At 45.8% G+C, this 12,472-nt stretch overlaps 1 protein-coding gene across 1 annotated transcript; it reads left to right on the plus strand.

The window, feature by feature from the left end:
• Positions 1–6,433: 6,433 nt before the first annotated feature.
• Positions 6,434–10,116, plus strand: LOC141415625 (uncharacterized). Its single transcript, XM_074052632.1, has 4 exons — positions 6,434–6,630; positions 7,081–7,272; positions 7,904–8,095; positions 8,816–10,116. The coding sequence occupies exons 1-4, from the start codon at positions 6,468–6,470 to the stop codon at positions 9,391–9,393; spliced, it is 1,125 nt and encodes a 374-aa protein (XP_073908733.1). The 5' UTR covers positions 6,434–6,467; the 3' UTR covers positions 9,394–10,116.
• The last annotated feature ends 2,356 nt before the right edge of the window (positions 10,117–12,472 follow it).

Genomic DNA, 12,472 nt, shown 5'->3' on the forward strand with positions numbered 1-12,472 from the left:
CCATGGCATCACTCTTGCTGGCAAGCCCTACTTGAGCCACATCTCCATTTTTTGAATTTTGTTTTTAAGACTAGGTTTTGTCACAACCTTTACCCAGACTGTCCTCGAACTCGAGTTCCTGCCTGTGCCACAAGATCAGCTGGTGTTACAGGCCTGTGCCCCACATTAAGAAATAAACATTTTTTTTTAGAAATATACATTTTGATTTCCCACTTTCTCAGAGATGTTTTAGTACAGAATGTGTGCACACAGAATATTGAATGAAGAATTGTGTCCTGTGCTTTTTCCTATGATAGTGCACACACAATAGGAATTCTTCATTTTGAAAGAAAAAATGAACACATGAAAAGATTAACAAAGGGCTTGTGGAGTGGCTCAAGTGGTAGAGCACTTGCCTAGCCAGCATGAGGCTGTGAGTTCAAACTCTAGTACCAACCCTATCCCAAAGCCAAAAAAAACCCGGACACACAAAAAGATTAACAAATAGAATTCGTGATAGATCCTTTCTTTGGATATAGCCTGTTGTCAATTAACTGAGTCCCTCCTGTATCCCATCCTCATAGCCCCTCCTTACTCCACCTTGTGCCTGCTCCCTAGAATTGCCTGGAGACCCTGAGCACCCAGGCAGCCCTGCCTACCTTACCCAAAGGACTGGAGGAGCCTAGGGACCAGCTTTCACCACCTCTAGGGAAGGCTGCCGCCGCTGTTCCTTCAGCCACAATCTGTGACTCACCTGCCCTCTTGGCAGAACTGAAAAGCTAAAGGCCCAGTTCTTCAAGCTTCCTCATCTCACGAGTGCCTGTCAGACCTGGGTTGAGCAGATCCCCCTAGACAGGTGATCTTTGCCAAGGTTAGTTTGATTTGCTCTGTCTGTTCACAGTGGCAGAGATGAGATGGCCATTTTTCTACTCAGAAAAACTCTATATAGAGACTATTTCTTTAAAAAAAAAAAAAACCAAACCCAGTTGCCCCCCAATCAATTTTAAGGTAAAACTTGAAGGTCTTTTAAGAAAACAGTGCAGCCGGGCACCAGTGGCTCATGCCTGTAATCCTTGCTACTCAGGAAGTAGAGATCAGGAGGGTCACAGTTGGATACCAGCCAAAGCAAACAGAGATCCCCTGTCTGGACAATACTCAACACAATAAAAGGCTGGCAGAGTGGCTGGTGTCAAACCCCAGTACCACCAAAAAAGTTCAAAAGAGGTTTTCTTGCTTGGTTTTGACTTCTTGAATCCAGAGGCCACCACAACAATATAAAGAACAAGTGACAAGTAAGAGCGCAGTTACATCAGCATACTAAAATTACCCACCTCCAGGTGGACCCTAGGTTACGCCATCATTTTTGGAAAGGGTCACAGTGAGGGCGTCTGTTTGTATTATCTCTTTACGCACTTTTTTAAAAGCCTTAGTTACATCTTTCTGGTGACCAGGAATCTATGCACAACATTTGATATGCAGGAAAGCACAGGTTACCCCCCGGACAAGCAGTTAGCAAATCGAATATCATATGCTTTTGAAGGACCATTTTTCTTAATCTGAGTTGTCTCATCCATAGCTTGGGTAATAGTTTGGTGCTATGCAGAGTGGTCGCTATGTGTTCCTCGTGGGCCTCAATGTTCTTTTTAATGTCTTTTTAAATGTCTGCGATGCCAGGGAGAGTCCGAGTCACAGGATAAAACCAGCAAAAGGCACGCTTGGTTCTGTGCCATCTATGGTGTACAGCATCCCAGCGGCAGGGGAGTGTTGCAATGTGGCCAGGATGGTTCCGGATATTTGTGGATGACCCCGAGTACAACACCCTACCCAATATCTTTGATGATTTGGTCATCCATCAGTCCATACACCATATATGCCCAGGTAGAGTCCAATCGGCTGGTTTAGTGCTGGAATAAGAATGATTATCCCCCAATGTCCAGGTGATGGATAAATCATAGTATTATAGAATTCTCTGGTAGTCACCCAGCTACCTGCTTAGGATTTCCTTTGGTTTGCTCTCTATATACGGGTGCCTGTACTTGTAAGTCCACGTTTTGCTGATATTCACCCCCACCCATTCTGCATTGCATAGCCAGTAGGAAGTCGCACATTTTGTCCTGATCCTGTCTCAACAAAGTCTCAATCTGTTGTCGTTGTTGATCCCATGTTGCCAAATAGTCTCCCCACTTGGCCAGTGTTGGACTGTGAGCCATTCCTTCCTGGGAGACTTTGAGCTACTCTCGTCTTGAGAGACTTTGACCAAAATTTACCCATCCTGCTATGGGATACTTAGTCCACTCCTTTAGCCTCTTACTTCCCTGTCAGGGGTTTTATTTGCCATTTAGGGTCCTATAGCTTTTAGAGCAGCAGTCACTGCCACTAGCTATTTCTCAATTAAAGTGTAGTGGAGCTTAGCTCCTTTCCATAATGAGCTAAAAGCAATAGGCACTCACGAGCCATCCTGTCTTTGCCAGAGACCCCATCCATACCCCGTTGGCTCTGCAGCAACATCCAGTTCAAACGGTTCCCCATTGCTACTAACAGTAAGGGCTCGTACTTGAGGCACTAAGTGTTTTACCTTAAGGAAGGCCGTCTGTTTCAAGTCAGTCCAATCCCCTGTCATGCCCTTCGCATTAGGGCACACAGAGGAGCAACAGTTAAAGCCAAGTGTGGGATAAATGCCTTCCAATATCCCAAAAGTCCTAAGAAGGCTTGTCACTGTGATTTGTCCTGTGGTGTCAGGAACGCATGCATTTTGTCAATGATGCTGTCAGGAATCACTCAAGTCGTAGCTGACTCAAGAATTGGACATAGCAGCGAGGTCTCGATTTCTTCCTCTGGCATAATTGAGCTTGCCAAGCCGGTTCCTCTGCATGTTGCAGCCACATTGCTTGCAAAAATAGCCATGCCACCCGCAGGCTGATTTATGATGTCCTCCTGGAGCGAGAGCCACACATGGGAGATAGCCTTCCCCAAGGAAGTCAGGGTCACCATCGGGTCTTCCCAAGTCTCCATGGGAGCCCATTGCAATAACACAGCTGATACCTGATACTGCAAATTAGTTGGGGGTCTTAGCTCATGCCCGTTCTGAATCTGATGCCGGACTCACCCACATATCCTGCTGACTATGCCAGCTTGTCATGCCAACCGTTTTGGCCAATGCTTCCAGAGTGGGCCTAGTGGGAAATTGGAAGGATGTATGCAGGACAGGAGGCAGTGCATTTAGGTAGCTTTATTGCAAGGGGCATTACTGCAGACTGCGAAAGGGAAGGTGACGCAGGTGGAATCAGACCCCCTGCCTCTCATAGGAAGAGAACAAAAGAGCCCAAAGCCAGTTACACAGCAGCCTGGGCTCAAAAACATAGACATCCTGTTACATAAGTGCACTTTGGTATCCAGCCAGGGCCTAGTGGCCCAAGGTTAGTTTTTTTAAGGTTGCATTCCTAAGACAGTGTTCCCATGGTTACTGCGTTTCCATTGTTGCCCATTAAGGCTGGCTGTTCCCAGGACAGCTTTTGTTCCCAGGGCTGCACCCTCCTCCCTTCAAGGCTGCATGTTCTTGACTAAGAATATGATCTCCACACCAGCCCAGACCCACGTCACTGACTCAAGAAAATTTCACGGGTGATCTCAGGACTTCAATTCTGTGCCCACTGAAGGCAAGGCTTTGGGTATATGAATTGGTCATTTTGAGCAAAATGATAAAGAATTTCAACTCCCCAGTGTGAACTTGTATTGAAACCCACACTGGGTTTAAAATCCTACTTTTCATCTGAGCCACTCACTAGGCTCTACATTGGAGATTCCATTAATTTCCAAAGGCTGAGATCCAAACACGATAACTCCATGGTGATGGGAAATCAGGGCTGTCTGCACAATTTCCCTCCTCATGACAGACACAAGTGCTAGGAAGAAGTGACAAGGTACATCCATGTGAGGTTCAAGATAATTATTGTCCAACTCCCATAAAAGCCAGTAGAGCTGTAAAACCGACGAGAACCCTAAACCCTCTCCAGAGCATTGTCGCTCCTAACTCAGGTGCTGGGAGCCTGCAGTGGGATGTCAGATGAGATTTCTGCTGACATGCGCTGGTTCGATCAGACATAGGCAGCAGCACCCTGACCTGCAGGTCCCATTAAATTGGCTGAAGGCTATCCTTTGCAGGAATGCAAGTGGAAACACTCAGTGTGACTACTTCCCCTTTGCCCTTAGCCCTCCTAGGAGGTACCACCTTCATTCCCATTCTTTTACAAATAACGAATCCAGGACTGGTGGTGTGGTTCAAGTGGTAGAGCGCCTGCATAGCAAGCTCGCCCTAGTTCAAAACTCAGTGCCACTAAATAAATTAATAAATAAAATAAGCAAGCCATGTAGCCCATCTACCTCACCATGTCCTCACTCAGAGTCAGGGAATCCCAGGTCCACGAGATGCTTCAGATGAGCACCAGGGGCTGCCGGTCTTAGCTCCCTGTCCTAGGTGGAGGCCCTCACACCCCATTAGGCTCCTTGCCCCTTCAGGACAGAGCACAATTATATCCAAACAAAAGTAAGAAAAGAGAGGAAAAAATCAATTTTGGGTACTAGTAGAGTGACTCAGCTGAAAGAATGCCTGCCTACCAAGAATTAGGTCCTGTTTTCAAACAACAGTACCACCACCACCGAAAATGAATAAATAAAATTAACTTTGTTTTTTGGCGGAATGAAAGGTTAAATGCTATTTAAGTATTCCAGTTCGGTCCATTCCATGAAAAATCCACAGGTGCCTGATGGAGAGAGCAGAGGCGACCCTGCCTGGGTGAGGCACTGTTCAGGGTGAGGCTTCACTTCCTGTGTGGCCCTTGTGTCCCGCCATAATCATTCTGCTCCTTGTTGGGCATTGCCTTTTCCACATCCTGATGTCCTGGGCATCGCTCCAGCGCCTGAGGTCTCTTATGAGGGATTCCAACTTGAGAAAGCTGAGCTTATATTGCATATGATATAGGGATTTGGAGGAAGGGAGACATTTAACAGGAATTCTATCATGTATTGTGGGTGATCAGTACATCCAATAACTTCTCCAGGATCTGACACTATCCTTTATCTAATTTTTCAGGCATTATGGGAATAGAATGGAGCCAAATATATATTTCGTTTACAAATACAGCTCAGTCATGTTAATTCAGTTATTGAGTTGTTTTCCATCAACAATGGTGTGAGTAAAATCTTCTCCACTTGAAATTTATATGCTACTTATATGCACCATCAATCACACTCACAATGTTTGTTTGTTTATTTATTTATTTATTGGTGGAATGGGGTTTGAACTCAGAACTTCACGCTCTTCCACATAAGCCACACCTCCAGTCCATTTTGCTTTGGTTATTTTGGAGATGGGGCTCTCATAAGGTATTTACCTAGGCTGGCCTTGAACCTTGATCCACCCCATCCTGGCCTCCCAAGTAGCTAGGATTACTGGCTTGAGCCACCCTAACTTGGTGTTATGTTTGTGCTGTGGGAAAACATTTGAAGTTTAGTTAGGGTATTTTCTTGTACTTCAAAATGTGATCCTTCCTGTGGTTTCCTGCCTACTTCCCAAACAGAAAGGTGAGAGAATTAGATGTGTATCAGTCCCATCTCTCAGGAAAGTGGGTCTGGGGCTGGTCTCAGTGGCAGAGAGACGGCAAAGGAAATACACAAAGTCCCTGGCCACACTTTGTTGGGGTGAAGAGATTCCCAGATCTATCAAGAAGGGAGCTTTGCTTGTAGTTTTCAGGTCATTGACAGGGATACACTGTGTCGGTCACACACAGTATATTATACCAGCTGAGAGAGCACATAGTTCCTGACTCTTTGTGGGGCATGGGCGACAGGGATGAAACATACAATTCTATTGGCGTCCTAGGCAAATTACATTTAAGAATGCCATTTCTTCCACATGTGGTCTGTAACTTTGCCCCAGGTACAGAAGACTGAAAGAAAGGAGGGTGGCACATGGAAACTTTACTAGCTGTGTTAGCTTCTGTCTCTGGGACAAATTACCTGAGAAAACCAGCTCGCAGGAGGAAACACTAAGTTTTGCTCACAGTTTCAGAGAATTCAGTGCAAGATTAGCTCGTTCCATTGTTTTGAGCCTGAGGCAAAACAGAATATCAGGGTGGCATTAGGAATGTGAGCAGGTGCTCACTTCATGGCAACAAGGGAAGAGAGAGAGAGAGAGAGAGAGAGAGAGAGAATTTTACTACCTTAGCTGGCTCTCTCCTCTTTTAGGCCAATCCCTGCCAAAAAAAAGGGATGGTTTTTCCCACCTCAGGTAATCTTCTCTGCAACAGCCCTAAGGACACACCCAGATGTGCTTAATCCAGTGGAGCTCCTTTCCCTCTGTGGGCGTGGTCTTTCTAGTGGGAAAACCCAGCAGGGGGCCCTGGGCCTTATAAAAGGCCATCCCCTCTGCTCACCTGATCATTTCTCCTTGGACTGCTGAGAAAGCCAGACCTTTGGCTTAGGTAGCAGACATGGGTGAAACGGAAGTTGCTGTAAGTACTGGGATTCCTGGCAATGAGATCTCAGACAGTGTGGGTCCCCCATGCAAGGACTATGAAGGCATTTGCTCTAAGGAAAACCTGTCCTTTGAGGAGAAGGGAGAAGAAGGACGTCCTCATGAAATTCACAGAACAGGTGAGAAGACACAGGAGGGCTCTCCAAGGAGACCAGCACGCTTTTAGATTATTTTGTGTGTTGATGGGTTGGAGGAGGGATGCATGGTCTGGGGGAGCACTAGAGAAAGATCTGGGATGAGTAAGGAAGCGGGCTCCAGTTAATATGTCCTCCACCACCCCAAAGACAGTAGGGGAGACCCAGGCTGTGGGCCAAGTTCTTAGTCATTGGCTGGTTCTTGAGCCATCTTCTGGACGTGGCTTTAGGAGTGTTTGCTGGAGCAGGCCAGATCGCTCAAGGACACCGTAAAAGAAAAGAAATGCTGCATTCTCAGGAGCTGGGCATGGTTGGGGGGAACTGGAGAAAGACGGAATGGTGGGGCTATGTCTGCTTTAATACCACTCTTGGAACTTTACCTTACCAAAGACATAGGTCAGGGGCCATTCACCAATGTCCTGCTCTCTATCACAGATAACTTGAGGCAGAGTCCAAACACCAAGGGCTCCAGGCACAAGCCAGGGAGAAGCCCTGACAGCTGCCCTGGTGGTAACCACAAAGAAAATGGCAATGTTAAAAAGAAAGTTAGGGGATCACCATTCCTGGGCCAAGAGAGAGGGAAGGACAAGCCTGAGTCCAGCAGAGAAGGACATCAGTACAGAGGAGGTAGGTTTGGGGACTGGGCATTTGGGAAGGTGGGGGTGAGGGTCCAGGGCACACTCAGGGGAAGAGGATGACACTGACTCTGGGGAGATGCACTCAAAGTCCAAAGGCCTGAGAGAGGGCAGTGGGGACATGGCATAGGTTCCCCCAGGATCTGGAAAGCATTGTAATGAAGGGGTTGAGGGTGTTTTCAAACCTCATACTGTAGAAAGAGAAAATAAGATGTGGAGGCTATGATGAAAAATTCAAAAGCTGTTAGTGTTGTAGGGTGCAAAGTCTGCCAGCTATGGCTCTCTGGTGAATAGGTACTGCCGCCTGTTCCTGTAAATGGAACTGTTTTGGGCATAGCCACATAGTTTCCTTTTCTGGTGTGTTAATTAGCATTTGTCATTGCTATGGCAGAATAACTGACAGAAACAACCTTAGGGAATAAAGATTTACTTTATTTACCATTTCAGAGGTTTCAGCTCATCATAGCAGGAATGCATATGGAGCAGAGGAGCTTACCTAATGCATCCAGGAAGGGGGTGGGGGTGGAGAGAACATACATGCTGGCCCTAGCTGGCTTCTTTTAGCCCACCATGAAAGAGCTAGGTCAAGGGTCACTCACTAATGGCCTCCCCTCCATCGGCAGCTAACATGAAGCAGAGTCCAGAAGCCAAGGGCTCCAGGCACAAGCGAGGGAGAAGCCCTGACAGCTGCCCTGGCAGTGACTACAAAGAAAATAGCAATGTTGAAAAGAAGGTTAAGGGATCACCATCCCTGGCCCACGATGGAGGAAAGGGTAAGCCTAACTCCACCAGAGGAGGACATCACTACAGAGGAGGTAAGTGTGAGGACTGGGCGTTTGGGAAGGCAGGGATGAGGGCCCAGGACACACTCAGGGAGGAGGCCAACATTGACTCTGTGGAGATGCACTCAAGTCCAAAAGGGCTGAGGATGACATCCCACAGGTTCTATTAATGAGATAAAGAGGATTTGGGTGGATTGGTGCTGACCTTGGAAATCAGTCCTGTTAGGTCTCAGTCCATGAGGCCAGTGTGGGGTGTGAAAGAGTTCATAAAAAAGTAAGAATGGAGGCAGAAGCTAAGTTTTATTCACTGTCCAAGGGAGAAAGGGGCTGATATGAAGAGATACCAGCCCACCATGAGATTAGGACTGGGTTTATAAGCATTTGAGATGTAGAAGGAATATACTGTTGATGTTTTGGGGTTTTTTGTTTTGTCAGTTATTTTTTGGGGGGGCACCAGTATTGCTATCTGTTCCAGGAAGTACCTGGAGTCGTCAGTTTCTCAATGCTTTGCCAAGGTGGTTGTTTGTGAGCTTGTACAATCTTTTCTATGACATGGGGCCAAATATGTTGTCCACAAGATTCAAGTGGGGTTTTGCTTGAGTTGGAAAAAGTTTTTGCAAAACAAAGTCAAACAGTCTTCCTGCCACACAAGACGGAGGCTTTTCCAGGTGGAGTGCGTTAGGCTAATTTGGGTTGAGGGCTTTCAAGTTCCAAATGAGGAAGTGCGGTGTTCTCGCTGTCTTTCTCGCACAGGTGCTGAACACGCCAACCTGCATCTCAAGGACGGGAAGACCCGGCCTAGATCGCCAGCGAGGACCACTGGCACGGGACGCTGCAAGGACACCCTTGAGGCTAGGGCCACCTTTCCCAAGCGCCAGCGACACTGGTGTCCAGAACCCCGCTCGTCACTGCCGTTCCCGATGCTGTCCAGGGTGTCCAGAGTCTTCAACCACATGCAGGCATTGGAGGTGGCCCTGGACGAGCTGCGGGCCCCGGGGGGAGCCTTCCTGCCAGTGCCCGCCCGCGGCACGCAGCTCACCGCCTCGCAGCGCGCCTGGCTCTCCTGGCAGCTGGCACACACCGGGGCCTCGCTGCACTGGGCGCTCGCCACCGTGCAGGCTATGCTGGCTGCGCAGCCCTGGCCCCAACCAGCCTCCTGGCCTTTCCCAGGGCACAGTCCCCATGCCCCAAGAGACAACCGATATGCAGACTCACCGTGCACTCGGGGATGGCCCGGAGACCCCCCGACGTGGCGCGGCCCCGCCACAGTTCAGCACCAAGCTGTCCTCCACCCCAGGACCATGGATCCCTGCCAGCAGAAAACCACCTGAACCTGAAGGCATCCTAGGGAAAACGTGTTCAGCGTTGGATGAGGAAGGATTTCATTCATCTGAAACTTTTCACCTTTGGATAGTTCATGTATTATTTGCACTATGAAATTCTTCATAATGAAACAGTGCAGTAAATGCAAATACAGTATTTATATATACAACTATTTAATAAAGTATCTAATATTTAATATAGAAATATTTAATCATTAATAGGCAATATAGGTTTAGGCGTTATATAAGCATATAGTATATAAATAATAGATTTATTGATGCACACATCCCCTTTGTTGTACTGCAGTGATCTGTTTCAGTTTGTGGAGTTTTACTCACATACTCCTTTCTTCCTGGGGAGCGCCTTCAAAAGGGGGAAGAATTCATCTTAGGAAGAGAAGCCAGGGTATCCTGGTGAGCTCTTGGATCCCTCCCTGAAATCAAGCCTTTAAGTCAGATGTGCAAACTAGTTTGTGGAGCGTTCCATGTATCTTATTGTTGAAATTAAAATCACTTCTTCCTTTATTCCTAGGCAGGTTGGTTCTCTGTGTGGGAGGATAAATTTGCTTAGTATTCAAACCTAAGACATTTTGATTTGTTTCCTTAGTCCAATTTTTTTTTGCCCTACTGTTTTATATTGTTTTTCAATAATTTTGATTTGTTTGAGATTCAATTTACCTACAAATCTTGAACATAGAGTAAATCCTTTGTTAATAAATTATTTACCATGTGTACACCCAGTGTAAGTAGTGTTCCAATCCATTCAAAGGCTGTTTCCTTCTTTTTTATTTTTTTTCTCCCCCCTGCCCCCACCCCCTCCCTTACCACCCACTCCGCCCCCTTCCTCTCCCCCCACCCCCTCAATACCCAGCAGAAACTATTTTGCCCTTATTTCTAATTTTGTTGTAGAGAGAGTATAAGCAATAATAGGAAGGAACAAGGGTTTTTGCTGGTTGAGATAAGGATAGCTATACAGGGAGTTGACTCACATTAATTTCCTGTGCATGTGTGTTACCTTCTAGGTTAATTCTTTTTGATCTAAACTTTTCTCTAGTTGCTGGTCCCCTTTTCCTATTGGCCTCAGTTGCTTTTAAGGTATCTGCTTTAGTTTCTCTGCGTTAAGGGCAACAGATGCTAGCTAATTTTTTAGGTGTCTTTACCTATCCTCACCCCTCCCTTGTGTGCTCTCGCCTTATCATGTGATCAAAGTCCAATCCCCTTGTTGTGTTTGCCCTTGATCTAATGTCCGCATATGAGGGAGAACATAGGATTTTTGGACTTTTGGACCAGGCTAACCTCACTCAGAATGATTTCTCCAATTCCATTTATTTACCAGCGAATGATAACATTTCGTTCTTCTTCATGGCTGCATAAAATTCCATTGTGTATACATACCACATTTTCTTAGTCCATTCCTCAGTGGTGGGGCATCTTGGCTGTTTCCAGCTGTTTCCTTCCTACTACTTAGTAATCATTATTCCACCCAATGCCAAAATATGGACCCTTTCCTTTGCCTTAAAGGAGGTTTCTGATGGTCACTGAATTTCACGTCCAACTTTTCCAGTTTGTTGTGTCTCCTCATAGCGTCCTACTTGCTTTCATCCACTCTTTCTGTTTCCTCCGTTTCTTACCATTATTGCCAGGAGGGTGGACGCAGATGAAATGGAGGGGTACAAACAACAGGAGCCCTAGCCTTGAGAACACAGGGGGAAAGTCCTTTACACAGAGCACAGGAAGGTGTTTTCTCCAAGGGAACTTGTCCTTTGAAAAGAAGGCAGATTAGCGATGAGCTGTGAAGGATGGAGAAAGAAGAGACTGAGGGCTGGTGGAGTGGCTCAAGTAGTAGAGTGCCTGCTAAGCTGCCATAAGGTCCTGAGTTCAAACCCCAGTACCACCAAAAGAGGAAGAAGGGACTGGTCAAGACCTGGGAGTGCTCTCAAAGGATTCTTGTAGGGTTCCAGTTTCTTCTTTGCAGAGATTAGGGTTGGAGTGTGGTATCAGCCTCTGTGCCTGCAGTTCCTTCTTCTGAACTGCCATCTTAGTTAATTCCGGTTCAGATGTTACAACCCAAAAGTCTTTCTTCAGACACAGTTGCCAAACTCCTAAGGCTATACCACAGGCTCTCAGAGCACCATCTATCCTTCCTTCAAATACTTATCATAGTTATATTTTTACATGACTTGTGTGCTTATTGAATGAGGCTTGTCTCCTTTCCTAAATCCTAATCTCCACACAAGGACCATGTTTTAATATTTTTCTCATTATTATATCCTCAAATCTTAGCTCGTAGTTGACGCTCAAAAAATAGTTGTTTATTAATGCACTGTTAAATGATGAGTGAAGGAGAAAAAAACCCCGTTTTTGGAATCACATGGTTCTCTCTCTTTTTCTGGTAGAAACTTACACAAAATCAGTTTTTAGGACACTTCTTAGGGAGTATTTTATTACAATCTCCATGCTAAAGTCCTGAAATATGGGATAATTTGGGGGACAGGGCCTGTGATGGCTACACTTGATTATAAATTTGGACGGAGAAGCACCTGGGAGATTAGTAAAGCACACCTCTGGGGGTATCAGTGAGGGATTTCCAGAGAGGATGATGAAGGGGTGAAGATTTACCCTGAATATGGCTGGCACTGATGGAAAAAAAGAGAAATCTCCTAGAATAAGCATTCTCTCTCTGCTTCCTGGCTTCCATTTTTTGAGTCGCTGAGCTCTGCCACATTTTCCACACCAGGATGGTCTGAAACCTCTGAAACCATGAGCAAACCAAATCCTACCTCCCTTAGGTTGATCTTTTAGGTATTTTATCACAGTCATGAGAAAAATCTAACTAACACAGATACCTAGAATTGTATATGTATAGGTCACCAGACACCAGAGGAGATAACAGAGATTTTAAAAAGGATAAAAAAATTTCAAGGGTTGTCTTTGATATTACAATTTTTTTTACTCAATTGAAAAAGTCTTAATATACTCAATAAATAACATACAAATATCTAACCCACACTGATCCTTACAGTCTTTACAAAACTGACTCAACTGCAATATTTTCTCTTTTTCTATTTATCCTCAAGTAGGAAATTGA

Source organism: Castor canadensis, chromosome 13, assembly GCF_047511655.1.
Source record: "Castor canadensis chromosome 13, mCasCan1.hap1v2, whole genome shotgun sequence".
NCBI classification, from domain to species: Eukaryota; Metazoa; Chordata; class Mammalia; order Rodentia; family Castoridae; genus Castor; species Castor canadensis.

Bases quoted from the DNA above. Each gene is read 5' to 3' on its own strand.
- LOC141415625 (XM_074052632.1), top strand. From the start codon at position 6,468: ATGGGTGAAACGGAAGTTGCTGTAAGTACTGGGATTCCTGGCAATGAG. The intron at 6,631-7,080 runs GTGAGAAGACAC...TCTCTATCACAG, and splicing joins TCATGAAATTCACAGAACAG to ATAACTTGAGGCAGAGTCCA. The intron at 7,273-7,903 runs GTAGGTTTGGGG...CTCCATCGGCAG, and splicing joins AGGACATCAGTACAGAGGAG to CTAACATGAAGCAGAGTCCA.